This window comes from Podarcis filfolensis (genome assembly GCF_964270895.1).
Source record: "Podarcis filfolensis genome assembly, chromosome: 7".
Classification (NCBI taxonomy): domain Eukaryota; kingdom Metazoa; phylum Chordata; class Lepidosauria; order Squamata; family Lacertidae; genus Podarcis; species Podarcis filfolensis.
The window spans coordinates 90,200,919-90,212,101 of record NC_139603.1 but is presented as its reverse complement, the minus strand read 5'-3'; the positions used below and the strand labels follow the sequence as shown (position 1 = coordinate 90,212,101).

General features: G+C 48.8%; 2 protein-coding genes across 2 annotated transcripts in view; one reads left to right on the top strand and one right to left on the bottom strand.

The window, feature by feature from the left end:
* Positions 1-11,183, bottom strand: part of LOC310766252 (fucolectin-like) — a 152,494-nt gene that overhangs the window by 70,113 nt on the left and 71,198 nt on the right. The gene's annotated exons all lie outside the window — the stretch shown is intronic.
* Positions 1,155-5,990, top strand: LOC310766255 (fucolectin-like). Its single transcript, XM_083622361.1, has 4 exons — positions 1,155-1,279; positions 1,608-1,699; positions 3,219-3,510; positions 5,770-5,990. The coding sequence occupies exons 2-4, from the start codon at positions 1,609-1,611 to the stop codon at positions 5,927-5,929; spliced, it is 543 nt and encodes a 180-aa protein (XP_083478487.1). The 5' UTR covers positions 1,155-1,279; position 1,608; the 3' UTR covers positions 5,930-5,990.

Genomic DNA, 11,183 nt, shown 5'->3' with positions numbered 1-11,183 from the left:
ACATAAGAACGTTAATAAATAAATAAAATGGGGGGGGGGGACAAAGCTTATACCCAGAACAAACTTAGTTGGTCTCTAAGGTGCTACTGGACAATTTTTTATTTGTTTCGACTGCGTCAGATCAACATGGCTACCTACCTGTGGGAGACCTCTGGACAGATACCGTTCCCGGGTTTGATGTATCACTTACTGTGCTTTTTAAAGGGCAATGCAAAACATGCAGTTTGTGCTCCAAAACATTGCAAAACAAATGCAGAAATTGGGCACTGCTTGGAGCCAGTTGCACAATGTGGGATTTGAGTGCAGTTAACAGCGGCATGAACTAGGGAACCAGTTTTTAGTATCATTTTGGGAGTGGGGTTTGTGATGCGGAAGGGTTTGAAATGATTGCAAAAGTTTGGCACCAGTTTGCAGTGAACCGGGCAATGTTGGGTTTGGGGGCAGACACCTATGGCTTCCTGTTGGATTATCAATTGCTCAGTTTGTGGGAGGTGCAAAATACAGGTCTGGGGTACAAAATGACACAAAACGAGCACAAAACTTTTGTGTCAGTTTAGAGGGGATCCAAAATTTCAGGGTTACATATTAATGAAGCTTATACAGACAGCTGATCTCTAACGTAAGACTTCTGACTTTGTGCAATAGATCTCCACCTCACCCAAGGTCAAGAACTCTGCCTGTCGAGAGATGTGGAGTCTCTCAGAGCAGCCCTAGAGCCATTTACAGTATAAGGTAGTGAGGGATCCAAGGTGATGCTGATGCAACTGCCAAGAGAACATTAAGGTGAGCCATGGAGTGGTAGAAGTTCAAAACAACTCATTCTCCTTCCACAAGGCTGACCACAAAGTGTTCATTTTGGAGCTTGGCTGATGTGGTTGGGACCTGCCAGTATCAGCGCTCAGTTTGGCACCCATCTGACATCTAAATAGGATAAATGGAATGAGGATGTCTTCTTCTAAAATCATCGCCTGCCAAGGAGGTGTCGTTATTTCCTCTTGGGAGAGAGTCAGAAACCACACAAGCCCACTCAGACCCAGCTCAGATGAAGGATGTCAAAACTTGATCTTGATCCCTAGATCCTGGTGTCACCATCTTTCTGATTGGCCAGGTTGAGCCACGTCAGGCAAGCGCTGTCCATTGGGAAGGGGATAATACCTGGAGGTGCAGGACTCCTCTGGAAGCAGGGAAGTCTCAGTTCCAGCTTGGGGAGAAGAACCTGTGTCTCCTCTCCCACCAAGAGCAACAGACGCTTCTGCAGAGCCCGAGAAAAAGAGGCAAGGTAAGTCGAGAAAACCCACTGGATGTGATCTTTGAGGTCTAGAACTTCCTACCCCACCCCCTCTGCAAAAAAAGAAGGGCCTGATCCTTATTGGGTAGATCTAATGCTGTATATATATGTATATTTAAACGCCTGTTAACTGACTGTTAGGGATCTCCAGCACTTTGGAGAATATTATGACTAACGTGGCCCTTGATTCAGAATGCCCCTGCATCACTCTTGGCTGTCACCAAAATCCTGTGATGGTGCTAAGGGGGAGCCAAACATCCCCCCCCTTGGCTCCAGTATGGGCTCCCTGCTCACTGACATCTGTCCTTCTCCCTTGCAGGATGCATCCCATCTGGATCTGGCTGCTGGTCCTGGCGCTCCTGGCAGAATGTGCAGAGGCCCAGAGCTGCAAGCCTGACCTGCGAGGTGCTGGTAAGACCTGGGGAAAGGGAAGGGAAAGGGAGACTGGTTTGTGGACAAAGCCAAATGGTGCCCCCTATCCCCATAAAGGTAAAGGGACCCCTGACCTTAGATCCAGTCGCAGACGACTCTGGGGTTGCTGCACTCATCTCGCTCTATAGGTTGAGGGAGCCAGTGTTTGTCTGCAGACAGCTTCCGGGTCATGTGGCCAGCATGACTGAGCCGCTTCTGGCGAACCAGAGCAGAGCACAGAAACGCCGTTTCCCTTCCCGCCGGAGAGGTACCTATTTATCTACTTGCACTTTGATGTGCTTTCGAACTGCTAGGTTGGCAGGAGCTGGGACCAAGCCACGGGAGCTCACCCCATCGTGGGGATTCAAACCGCCAACCTTCTGATCGGCAGGTCCTAGGCTCAGTGGTTTAACCCACAGCGCCACCCGTGTCCATAGGGCACTCTTATTTCTGCCCAAACCAATGGCCCCAACTGCTTTGTGACAATGAAATCCTGAGCATCATCTTACCCAGTGGGTGGTCATTTGGTATCATTTCCCCATGATCCATAGCAAAGCCTGAAGGGGGAACCAAAGTTTTGACCTGACAAGCCATGATGGGAGAACAATTCCGCCCCCTGCTAATTCCACATCATGCCTTCAGATGTCTTCTAAAAGTCATATAGTTGTCTATTTCCTTGAAAGCTGATGGGAGGGCATTCCACAGGGCAGGCGCCACCACCGAGAAGGCCCTCTGCCTGGTTCCCTGTAACTTGGCTTCTCGCAGGGAGGGAACCGCAAGAAGGCCCCCGGCGCTGGACCTCAGTGTCCAGGCAGAACAATGGGGGTGGAGACTCTCCTTCAGGTCTACTGGGCCTTTGAGGCTGTTTAGGGCTGTTAAGGTCAGCACCAACACTTTGAATTGTGCTCGGAAACGTACTGGGAGCCAGTGTAGGTCTCTCAAGACCGGTGTTATGTGGTCTCAGCGACTGTTCCCAGTCCCCAGTCTTGCAGCCACATTCTGGATTAGTTGTAGTTTCTGGGTCACCTTCAAAGGTAGCCCCACGTAGAACGCATTGCAGTAGTCCAAGCAGGAGATAACCAGAGCATGCACCACTCTGGCGAGATTGTCTGCGGGCAGGGAGGGTCTCATCCTGCGTACCAGATAGAGCTGGTAGAAGAGGTGAGGTCCTTGCAGACTGAAGGCTAGCAAATTTTGTCCCCATCTTCGACAAGTGGGGAAAGGAAGACCTAGGTAACTACCAACCAGTGAGCTTGACATCAATACCAGGAAAGGTCCTAGAACAGATAATTCCACAGTCCATCTGTGAGCACTTAGAAAAGGATACTGTGATTACTAAGACCCAGCATGGGTTTTGCAAAAACAAGTTGTGCCAGACAACAACACAACTCTACAGTTCTGTAAATCTCATTTCTTTTTTTCCTGCAGTTACAAGCTCAGTAAACCCATGGAATGCTGTTCCTCTCGTCATGTTCTTCTTTCTCTTCCCCATCTTCTTTCCACCACGCTGTTTCTCCAGCTCGCAACCTGGCCAGAGGCCGCCCAGCCTGTCAGTCCTCCATCTACTCACATCCAATAATTCCATCAGCAAACAAAGCCATAGACGGGAATTGTGACGGGAACTTCTTCCATGGCTCCTGCACCCACACCAGCACTGAAAAAGAACCATGGTGGCATGTGGACCTGGGGGAGCAGTACGCCATCTCTACTGTGGTGGTAAAGACCCGCGAGGACTGCTGCAGCGAGAGACTCCTGGGAGCCGAGATCCGCGTGGGAGACTCCGTGGCTGACCATGGAAAGTCCAACCCCCTGTAAGTACCAGTTGCTTCTTCCTTCCCCACCTGCTCTGCAGCAACTGCATCCCTCAAGATCACTTGTAGTTCCTCCCCCCCATTCATAATTGAGGAGAAGGGAGAGTAGCAGATAAGTGGATCCTGCACATCTTTGAAGAATCCTCCAGAAAAACAATCTCTCAAAGGACCAGTTGATGGCATTTACCATTGTACTGATGAGAGTGTATTAACTTATGGCGTGTGTGGCTTGGGAGCTGCATGGTCAGGGGAAAAACAATGCTGTCCAGGGTTGTAAAGACTGCGGAGAGAATAACTGGGTGCACTCTTCCCACCTTGGATCAAATCTATGCTTCCAGGTGCCATAAGAAAGCTGCAGAGATAGCGCAGGATAGTGCGCACCCCAGAAATCATCTCTTTCAGCCTCTGCCTTCTGGAAGAAGGTCCAGGGTTATAAAGACTAGGACTAGCCGCCTGAGAAACAGTTTCTATCCAAATGCGATTTTGGTTTTAAATGCAGTGTAAGGTAATCTCTGTGGGAGTATATTGTATTTAGTTATGGGGTATCAGAGTTTTTAGGGGGTTAACCAGGCTGGGATAGCTGGGATAGCAGGCTTATGGGTTTTTGAATGTCTGATGTAGATTTTTTCAATTTCGTTGTTCTGTATGGGACAATGACAATAAAGATTATGGTATCGTGATCCCTCCCCTGGTGTCAGCCAAGAAGCAGATAAACAAGAAGAGTTCTTACCAAGTGGTTTATTCAATATTCACAGAGAGAGAAGAAGGAATGCAGTCTCTCTTAGATAATGGCTTTGCTCTGAGTAAAGTCCCACCCCCTCAGTCCCTCCAATTCTACGTCATCCCTGCGCCGGCTGATCTGTGCTTTCTGCCTCTGAGATTTCTGTTCTACTACTCTCAATGCACGCCTGGTCCTGGGAGAAAGGGGAGGGGTCAGGAATGCTTTCCAAGGACACTGTCAGCAGTGTCTCCCCTGGTGATTCTTCTTCCTGCTGCTCTCCTAATATTTCCCAGCTTCTCCCCTCTGCAGCCTCTGAACTATGACCTTCTGCAAACCACTGCTCTAAATCTATACCATTCCTCCTCAGTCCAGTCCCTGACAGTTTGAATCATGTTTCTTCTCTCCTATATTAAAACTTTTCCACATTCTGGTCACCTCTTCTCTGGTCTCCTGCTTACTCTCCTAACTCCACAGTTGAGCTGCCCACTTTCCAGCACCAAGATGGCCAATAAGCTTCTGGCTGCTTTGGAAAGGCAGCCGACAGAAGCTCACTTCTGAGCTTCAAGCTGTAAGTCTGTTCCCATAAGAAATCGTGATCCCCACCATTTTGGATGGCTGTGCTGGGCCCGGGGGTAACCTGTGAAACGCGGTGCAGGACCGGTCCAGAATCCAAATGTTCCACTGGGAGTCAGTCCAACAGGGTCAAGGCACGACACGAGGCAGGAAACCAGGCAAGGACAGGTACAGGCTCTCAGGCAGGATCTAGCAAACAGCAATGTTGCTCCCGCAACCTGGGGCGGGGTCCGACAGCCTTTTCGCTTTGTTAGGGTAGCTGGTCCTGATCCCCCGGCAACTCACCTCCCTGTTTCGGCCGAAGGTGAGCACTCCTCCTGCGAGTACTCAGGTCTCTCCTTCTCTCAGACCTTTGTCTCTGCAGCTCGGGAGACATCGGTGGGTTACTAGACCACCTCAGCCTCCCCTGACCAAACTGGTAGTGGAGCAGCTGTAAGTGATGGCCCAGCTGGAGGCAACGAGGGAATCCCTGCATCTGGAGTCAGGGCAGGCTCAGGCCCTGGACTCGGCCCAGCTGGGGTTTGTTGCAGGGGAACCTGTGCAGACTGGGACTCTTCAGAATCAGACCCCAGGCTTGGTTCAGATGATGCCTGAGGCAAAGGAGCCAGTGCAGACTGAGTCTCCTCTGGTTCCAAGTCCGAGCCCCAGTCCCAGGCCATCACAATGGCTTCAAAAGAGGATTAGACAAATTCCTGGAGGATAAGGCTATCTGTGGCTCCTAGGCATGATGGGTATGTTCTCCCTCCACGGACAGAGGTGTATACTAGTTTCTGGGACTCCCATGTGGAGAGCCCTGCTACTCTGAAGTCCTACTTGTGGACTTCCACTGGGGCGCCTGTGAATGCAGGATGCTGGCCTAGGTGGCTTCAGGGCTCTTCCAATGCAGCTATGGATGGTTTTGTGAGTCCAGTGCTGTGCAAGGCGTCGGGACAAAGATGTGTCTGACCTCCCTTTTCTCTTTGCAGCTGTGGGAACATCACCGACACCAGACGTGGCTCCTTCAGTAGCCTCAACTGCCACTGGCTCAAGGGCCGCTATGTCAGTGTGAACCTCCCGGGAGATGCATCCACCCTGACGCTGTGTGAGGTGGAGGTCTATGGGACAAAGTTGGGTGATCAGTGTTAGGGATCACTAGAGGGGGGAACAGATTTAGTTGAACCCATGTTGACTCTCCAATAAATATCCTTTGAACAGCCTTCTTTTGTCTCTCCAATTTGTTCATCAGGCCCTCAAAACCAAGAGGGTGCATGGTTTTGCCCGTGCTAGAGAACTGAGCCAGAAAGCAGGCTGACCATGTGTGGGAACTGCAAGTCCCGTTTGCTAAGAATCTATCACAAAGGGAACTAGTCACGCAACCAGAGATGTTGCTGAATTTTGCTCTAAGAGGAAGCAGATACAGAAATCCCCTCAGTTCTCAGGGTTCCTCAGTGTCCAGGGCCAGAACTCCTTGAAGCGATTCCTAATGATAGTGCCGGGAGGGGAGGGGTTAACACCAGAAATTAGATATAATTAATGTTTTGGTTTTATCTGACAATTCCTAAAGCTGTTGTCATGAAGCTCAGTGGAAGTTTACAACTCAGGAAGATGGGCCATTATTTAGGAAGTGCCAAGGTGTTTTTAAGACAACCCTCAAGAACAACTTTGTACTACTGTTGTTGTGGTCAGGAAACCAAATGGAGTGGGTGGGTTTTTACATCAAAGATGTCTTAAATTCGAAACACCATGAAGAAGTGGGTTCTAGAAGCTTGAAACGCTTTTCTCCAGAGAACTAAGCATGATATAAAATCCAAGCTCAGAGCTGCAAACTGCTACAGAGAGCCAGTGTGGTGTAGTGGTTAAGAGCGGTAGTCACCTAATCTGGTGAACTGGGTTCGCTTCCCCGCTCCTCCACATGCAGCTGCTGGGTGACCTTGGGCCAGTCACACTTCTTTGAAGTCTCTCAGCCCCACTCACCTCACAGAGTGTTTGTTGTGGGGGAGGAAGGGAAAGGAGATTGTTAGCCGCTTTGAGACTCCTGAAGGGGAGTGAAAGGCGGGATATCAAATCCAAACTCTTCTTCTTCTTCTTCTACCCATGTTGGGACCAAGTCATGAGCCCCTTTTGAGCCCTTCATGCATTGCAACTGCCCACATGGCATTAGGTGGTTGGATGGAGGGGTTCTTGAGGGGAAGCTCGTACTGGAGCCATGGGGTGGGGTGGTCTGGCTCCCCCATAGCAGCCTCAGAGGGCTTTGGAGACAGCCAGGAGTGCTGAAGAGGCATTCAGATCCATCAAGGTTGGCCAGGAGAACAGTCATCCTCCAGGATGCTGGGAACCCCTAAACAGTTCTTCAGCAAATCTGTTTTTTGGTTAAATGCAGTTTTCAATATGCCCATTCAGGGTGTGGGGGGCATGATCCAGGCTTCAGGCATCACATCAGCTCACCTTGGGATCAGCAGAATGACCCAACCTCTTAGTGAAACTGACATGGAGACCTCCCTGCTTCCAGCGAAGTCCTGCCCCTGTCTGGTTTTATCCCCTTCCAGCTCTCGTCTGGCTCTGAATAACCCAACCAATCAGAAAGACGTTGACACTGGGATTTTGGCTGTCAAAACCAGGTGCTGACGTCCTTCTTCAGAGTGGCCTCAGGTGGTTTCTGGCTCTCTGCCAAGAGGGGAAAGACACACCTCCTTATCAGCAGGTGATCTGCTTTGAATATAATAATATGTCCTTGAAGGGACGCGGGTGGCGTTGTGGGTTAAACCACAGAGCCTAGGACTTGCCAATCAGAAGGTCGGCGGTTGAATCCCCGCAACGGGGTTACCAACAGTTACCAACACGAGTTACCAACAGTTGCAGGGTGAAGGTCAGGCTGGCTAAAGCTCAGAATGAGCTCAGGCTTGCACACAGGGGTTCCAGCTTGAATAAAATATTACACTCCAGGTAATCAGTCACATAACATGATACATGCACACCATTTGAATGGCAATTTCCATCAACTGTGGTGGGGGCTGGCCCCCTCAAATAATTTATTGAGGGCCTGGAGGGATCTCAGCCCCTAGGAGTTGGCTCCTACGCTTGCAAGAGAGGTTAAAAATAATATTTAAAAAGGTTCTTTGGTTATGTTTGAAGCAAGAAGAAGAACCAGCAAGTAGGTCCTCTGCATGAGAAACACGGAGAAATGCTATTGGGTGACAGAGAGAAGGCGGAATTACTCAACACCTGCTTTGCCTCTGTCTTCACCCAAAAGGAAAGGGATGCCCAACCTGGTGATAACAGAATAAACAATGCAAGGTGGGAGCTGCAGCCCAGATAGGAAAAGAGGTAGCAAGAGAACACCTAGATACTTTAAATCATGGGTAGGCAAACTAGGACCCAGGGGCTGGATCCGGCCCAATAGCCTTCTCAATCCGGCATGTGGACGGTCAGGGAATCAGTGTGTTTTTACATGAGTAGAATGTGCCCTTTTATTGAAAATGCATCTCTGGGTTATTTGTGGGGCCTGCCTGGTGTTTTTACATGAGTAGAAGGTGTGCTTTTATTCACTGTTTTGCCCGGACACTGAGATCCATCGCCGAGGGCCTTCTGCCAGTTTGCTCGCTGCGAGAAGTGAGGTTTCAGGGAACCAGGCAGAGTGCCTTCTCGGTGGTGGCACCCACCCTGTGGAACGCCCTCCCACCAGATGTCAAAGAGAAAAACGACTACCAGACTTTTAGAAGATATCTGAAGGCAGCCCTCTTTAGGGAAGTTTTTAATGTATAATAGGTTATTGTATTTTAGTGTTCTGTTGGAAGCCGCCCAGAGTGGCTGGGGAAACCCAGCCAGATGGGCAGGGTTAAATAAATAAATAATAATAATAATAATAATAATAATAATAATAATAATAAAATGCATCTCTGGGTTATTTGTGGGGCATATGAATTCCCCCCCCCAAAAAATATAGTCTGGCCCCCCACAAGGTCTGAAGGACAGTGGATCGGCCCCTTGCTGAAAAAGTTTGCTGACCCCTGCTTTAAATAAATTCAGATCTCCAGGGCCTGATGAGCTGCATCCAAGGGTACTAAAGGAGCTTGTGGAAGTAATTTCAGAGCCTTTGCCTCTTATATTTGAGAATTCCTGGAGAAGAGGTGAGGTCCCTGCAGACTGGAGGCAAGCAAAGGTTGTCCACATCTTCAGAAAGGGAGAAAAGGAAGACCCAGGTAACTACCGACTGGTGACCTTGACCTTGATACCAGGAAAGGTCCAGAACAGATCATCACACAGTCGGTCTGTGAGCACTTAGAGAAGAGTCTTGGATCTCCTCTAGAGCAGCCCTGCTGGTTTTAGCTCCCTCGTGATAGGCAGCTCTTGCCTGGCTCAGAAAAACCTAAGCTGGTCAGAAAGATGCTGAGACCAAGATTGAGGACATCAACTTTTCTCCTTCCTGTTCTCAGTTTCTTTCTTGTTCCCAGGTGCCAACACCTGTGGGGGGCCAGTTACACAACCCGCAACTCTGGCTATGGGTTGTGGGTTCTCCAGCCTATCTGCAACTGCATGCCACAGGTGGAAATCAAAAAAGAATCCACTGCCATGTGCCAAATGATTTGAAAATAAGAAATTTATCATGCAAAGAAACACGGAAAAGGGTATTTGTTTTGGCCCGGTACCAGCCAGGCCCATAAGCTCCAAAGCAAATAGTCTGCTGGGGCCTTGTGGAAAGAGGGTGGGTGTGCTTTTGTGTTGGAATCACCACCCTGGAAGCTTGACCCTGAGGCCATTTCGCCGGAACCATCCGTCAGGTGTGTCGGCGAAGCCCCACAGTAGACAAATAGCAACATGAAATGCTTGGGGAAATGTTGCAGATATCACAAAAATATTCCCGCTGGGATAATGATGATTGTTTTAATTAAGTGTATCCTGCTCCCCCTCCATCTAGACCCATTAATTAATTGTTTTCTGGACGTCATCCTTCCCTGAATGTACTCATAAGAACATGAGACAGATCATTGCTCCATCTAGCATACTATTCTCTTGACTGATAGCAGGTTTTCCAGAGGCAAAGGGGACCTTCCGAGCCCAAGCTGGAGGTGCTGGGCATTTTCAAAACACATCTTAAGAAGAATTGTTGCAGTATGAACTCGGACGCTGCCTTTGAATAACTTCTGCAGCTGTACGAAATAAGAAACAAGATCATAGGAGAATAATGTTGTTGTTTAGTCGTTTAGTCGTGTCCGCCTCTTTGTGGCCCCCTGGACCAGAGCACGCCAGGCCCTCCTGTCTTCTACTGCCTCCCGCAGTTTGGTCAGACTCATGTTTGTAGCTTCGAGAACACTGTCCCACCATCTCGTCCTCCATCGTCCCCTTCTCCTTGCACCCTCCATCTTTCCCAACATCAGGGTCTTTTCCAGGGAGTCTTCTCTTCTCCTGAGGTGGCCAAAGTCTTGGAGCCTCAGCTTCAGGATCTGTCCTTCCAGTGAGCACTCCGGGCTGATTTCCTTAAGAATGGATACGTTTGATCTTCTTGCAGTCCATGGGACTCTCAAGAGTCTCCTTCAGCACCAGAATTCAAAAGCACCAATTCTTTGGCCATCAGCCTTCTTTATGGTCCAGCTCTCACTTCCATACATCACTACTGGGAAAACCATAGCTTGAACTAGATGGGCCTTTGTTGGTAACAAAGGAGAATAATACTTTATTATAAAATGAACAGACATTGGCTTTGCTCTTGGGAACATCGCCCGGCTGTGGGGCATGGAGGCCACTCTCTGCAAGGCCCTTTCCACCTGGCCTAGGGGGCGGGGCCCACACTCACCAGCCCTACAAAAGAGGCTCCTGGGAGACCAGAGGGACATCGCTATGCCTGACAACAAACCCTAACTATTGTTTGTTTTTGTTAAATATGCATTCTGTAGCTGACCTCCTTTGTAATGTTTTATTTCAAAATCTTTCAGATAATATTTTTGTTTCCTGTTAATGATGTTGCTTTGACTGTATGCTTTATATTTGGCTTTCTTCAGAAACGTTTGATTCTGGATTGTTTTATTGATGTTGTAAGATGCTTTAACCGCTGTGAGGTTTTTCTTAAAGTGGTATAGAAGTGAAATGAATAATAATAATAAAACAACTAGCAAATAATGTGCAAGTTTTTCAGATTTTGCAATGAATAATACCTTCTTAAACCAGATATCAAGGGACTCCTTTACTTTTTAGATACCAGATTTGTTTGTGCTGTATGATTTTACAGAATCACAGAGTTCAAAGGGACCCTGAAGGCCATCCAGCCCAACCTCCAGCAATGCAGGATCCCATACATGAATCAAAGCTGCAGCCTTGGTGTTATCAGCACCAGACTCTAACCAACTGAGCTATGCAGGCTTTCCCCCGCTTCTGCTTGCATATCTGTCCCCAGGCTGCCTGAAAC

Excerpts from the sequence above, each read along its gene's own strand:
- LOC310766255 (XM_083622361.1), top strand. The coding sequence starts at position 1,609 with ATGCATCCCATCTGGATCTGGCTGCTGGTCCTGGCGCTCCTGGCAGAA. Across the intron at positions 1,700-3,218 it reads GCCTGACCTGCGAGGTGCTG|CTCGCAACCTGGCCAGAGGC; the intron begins GTAAGACCTGGG and ends CTGTTTCTCCAG. Across the intron at positions 3,511-5,769 it reads CATGGAAAGTCCAACCCCCT|CTGTGGGAACATCACCGACA; the intron begins GTAAGTACCAGT and ends TTCTCTTTGCAG.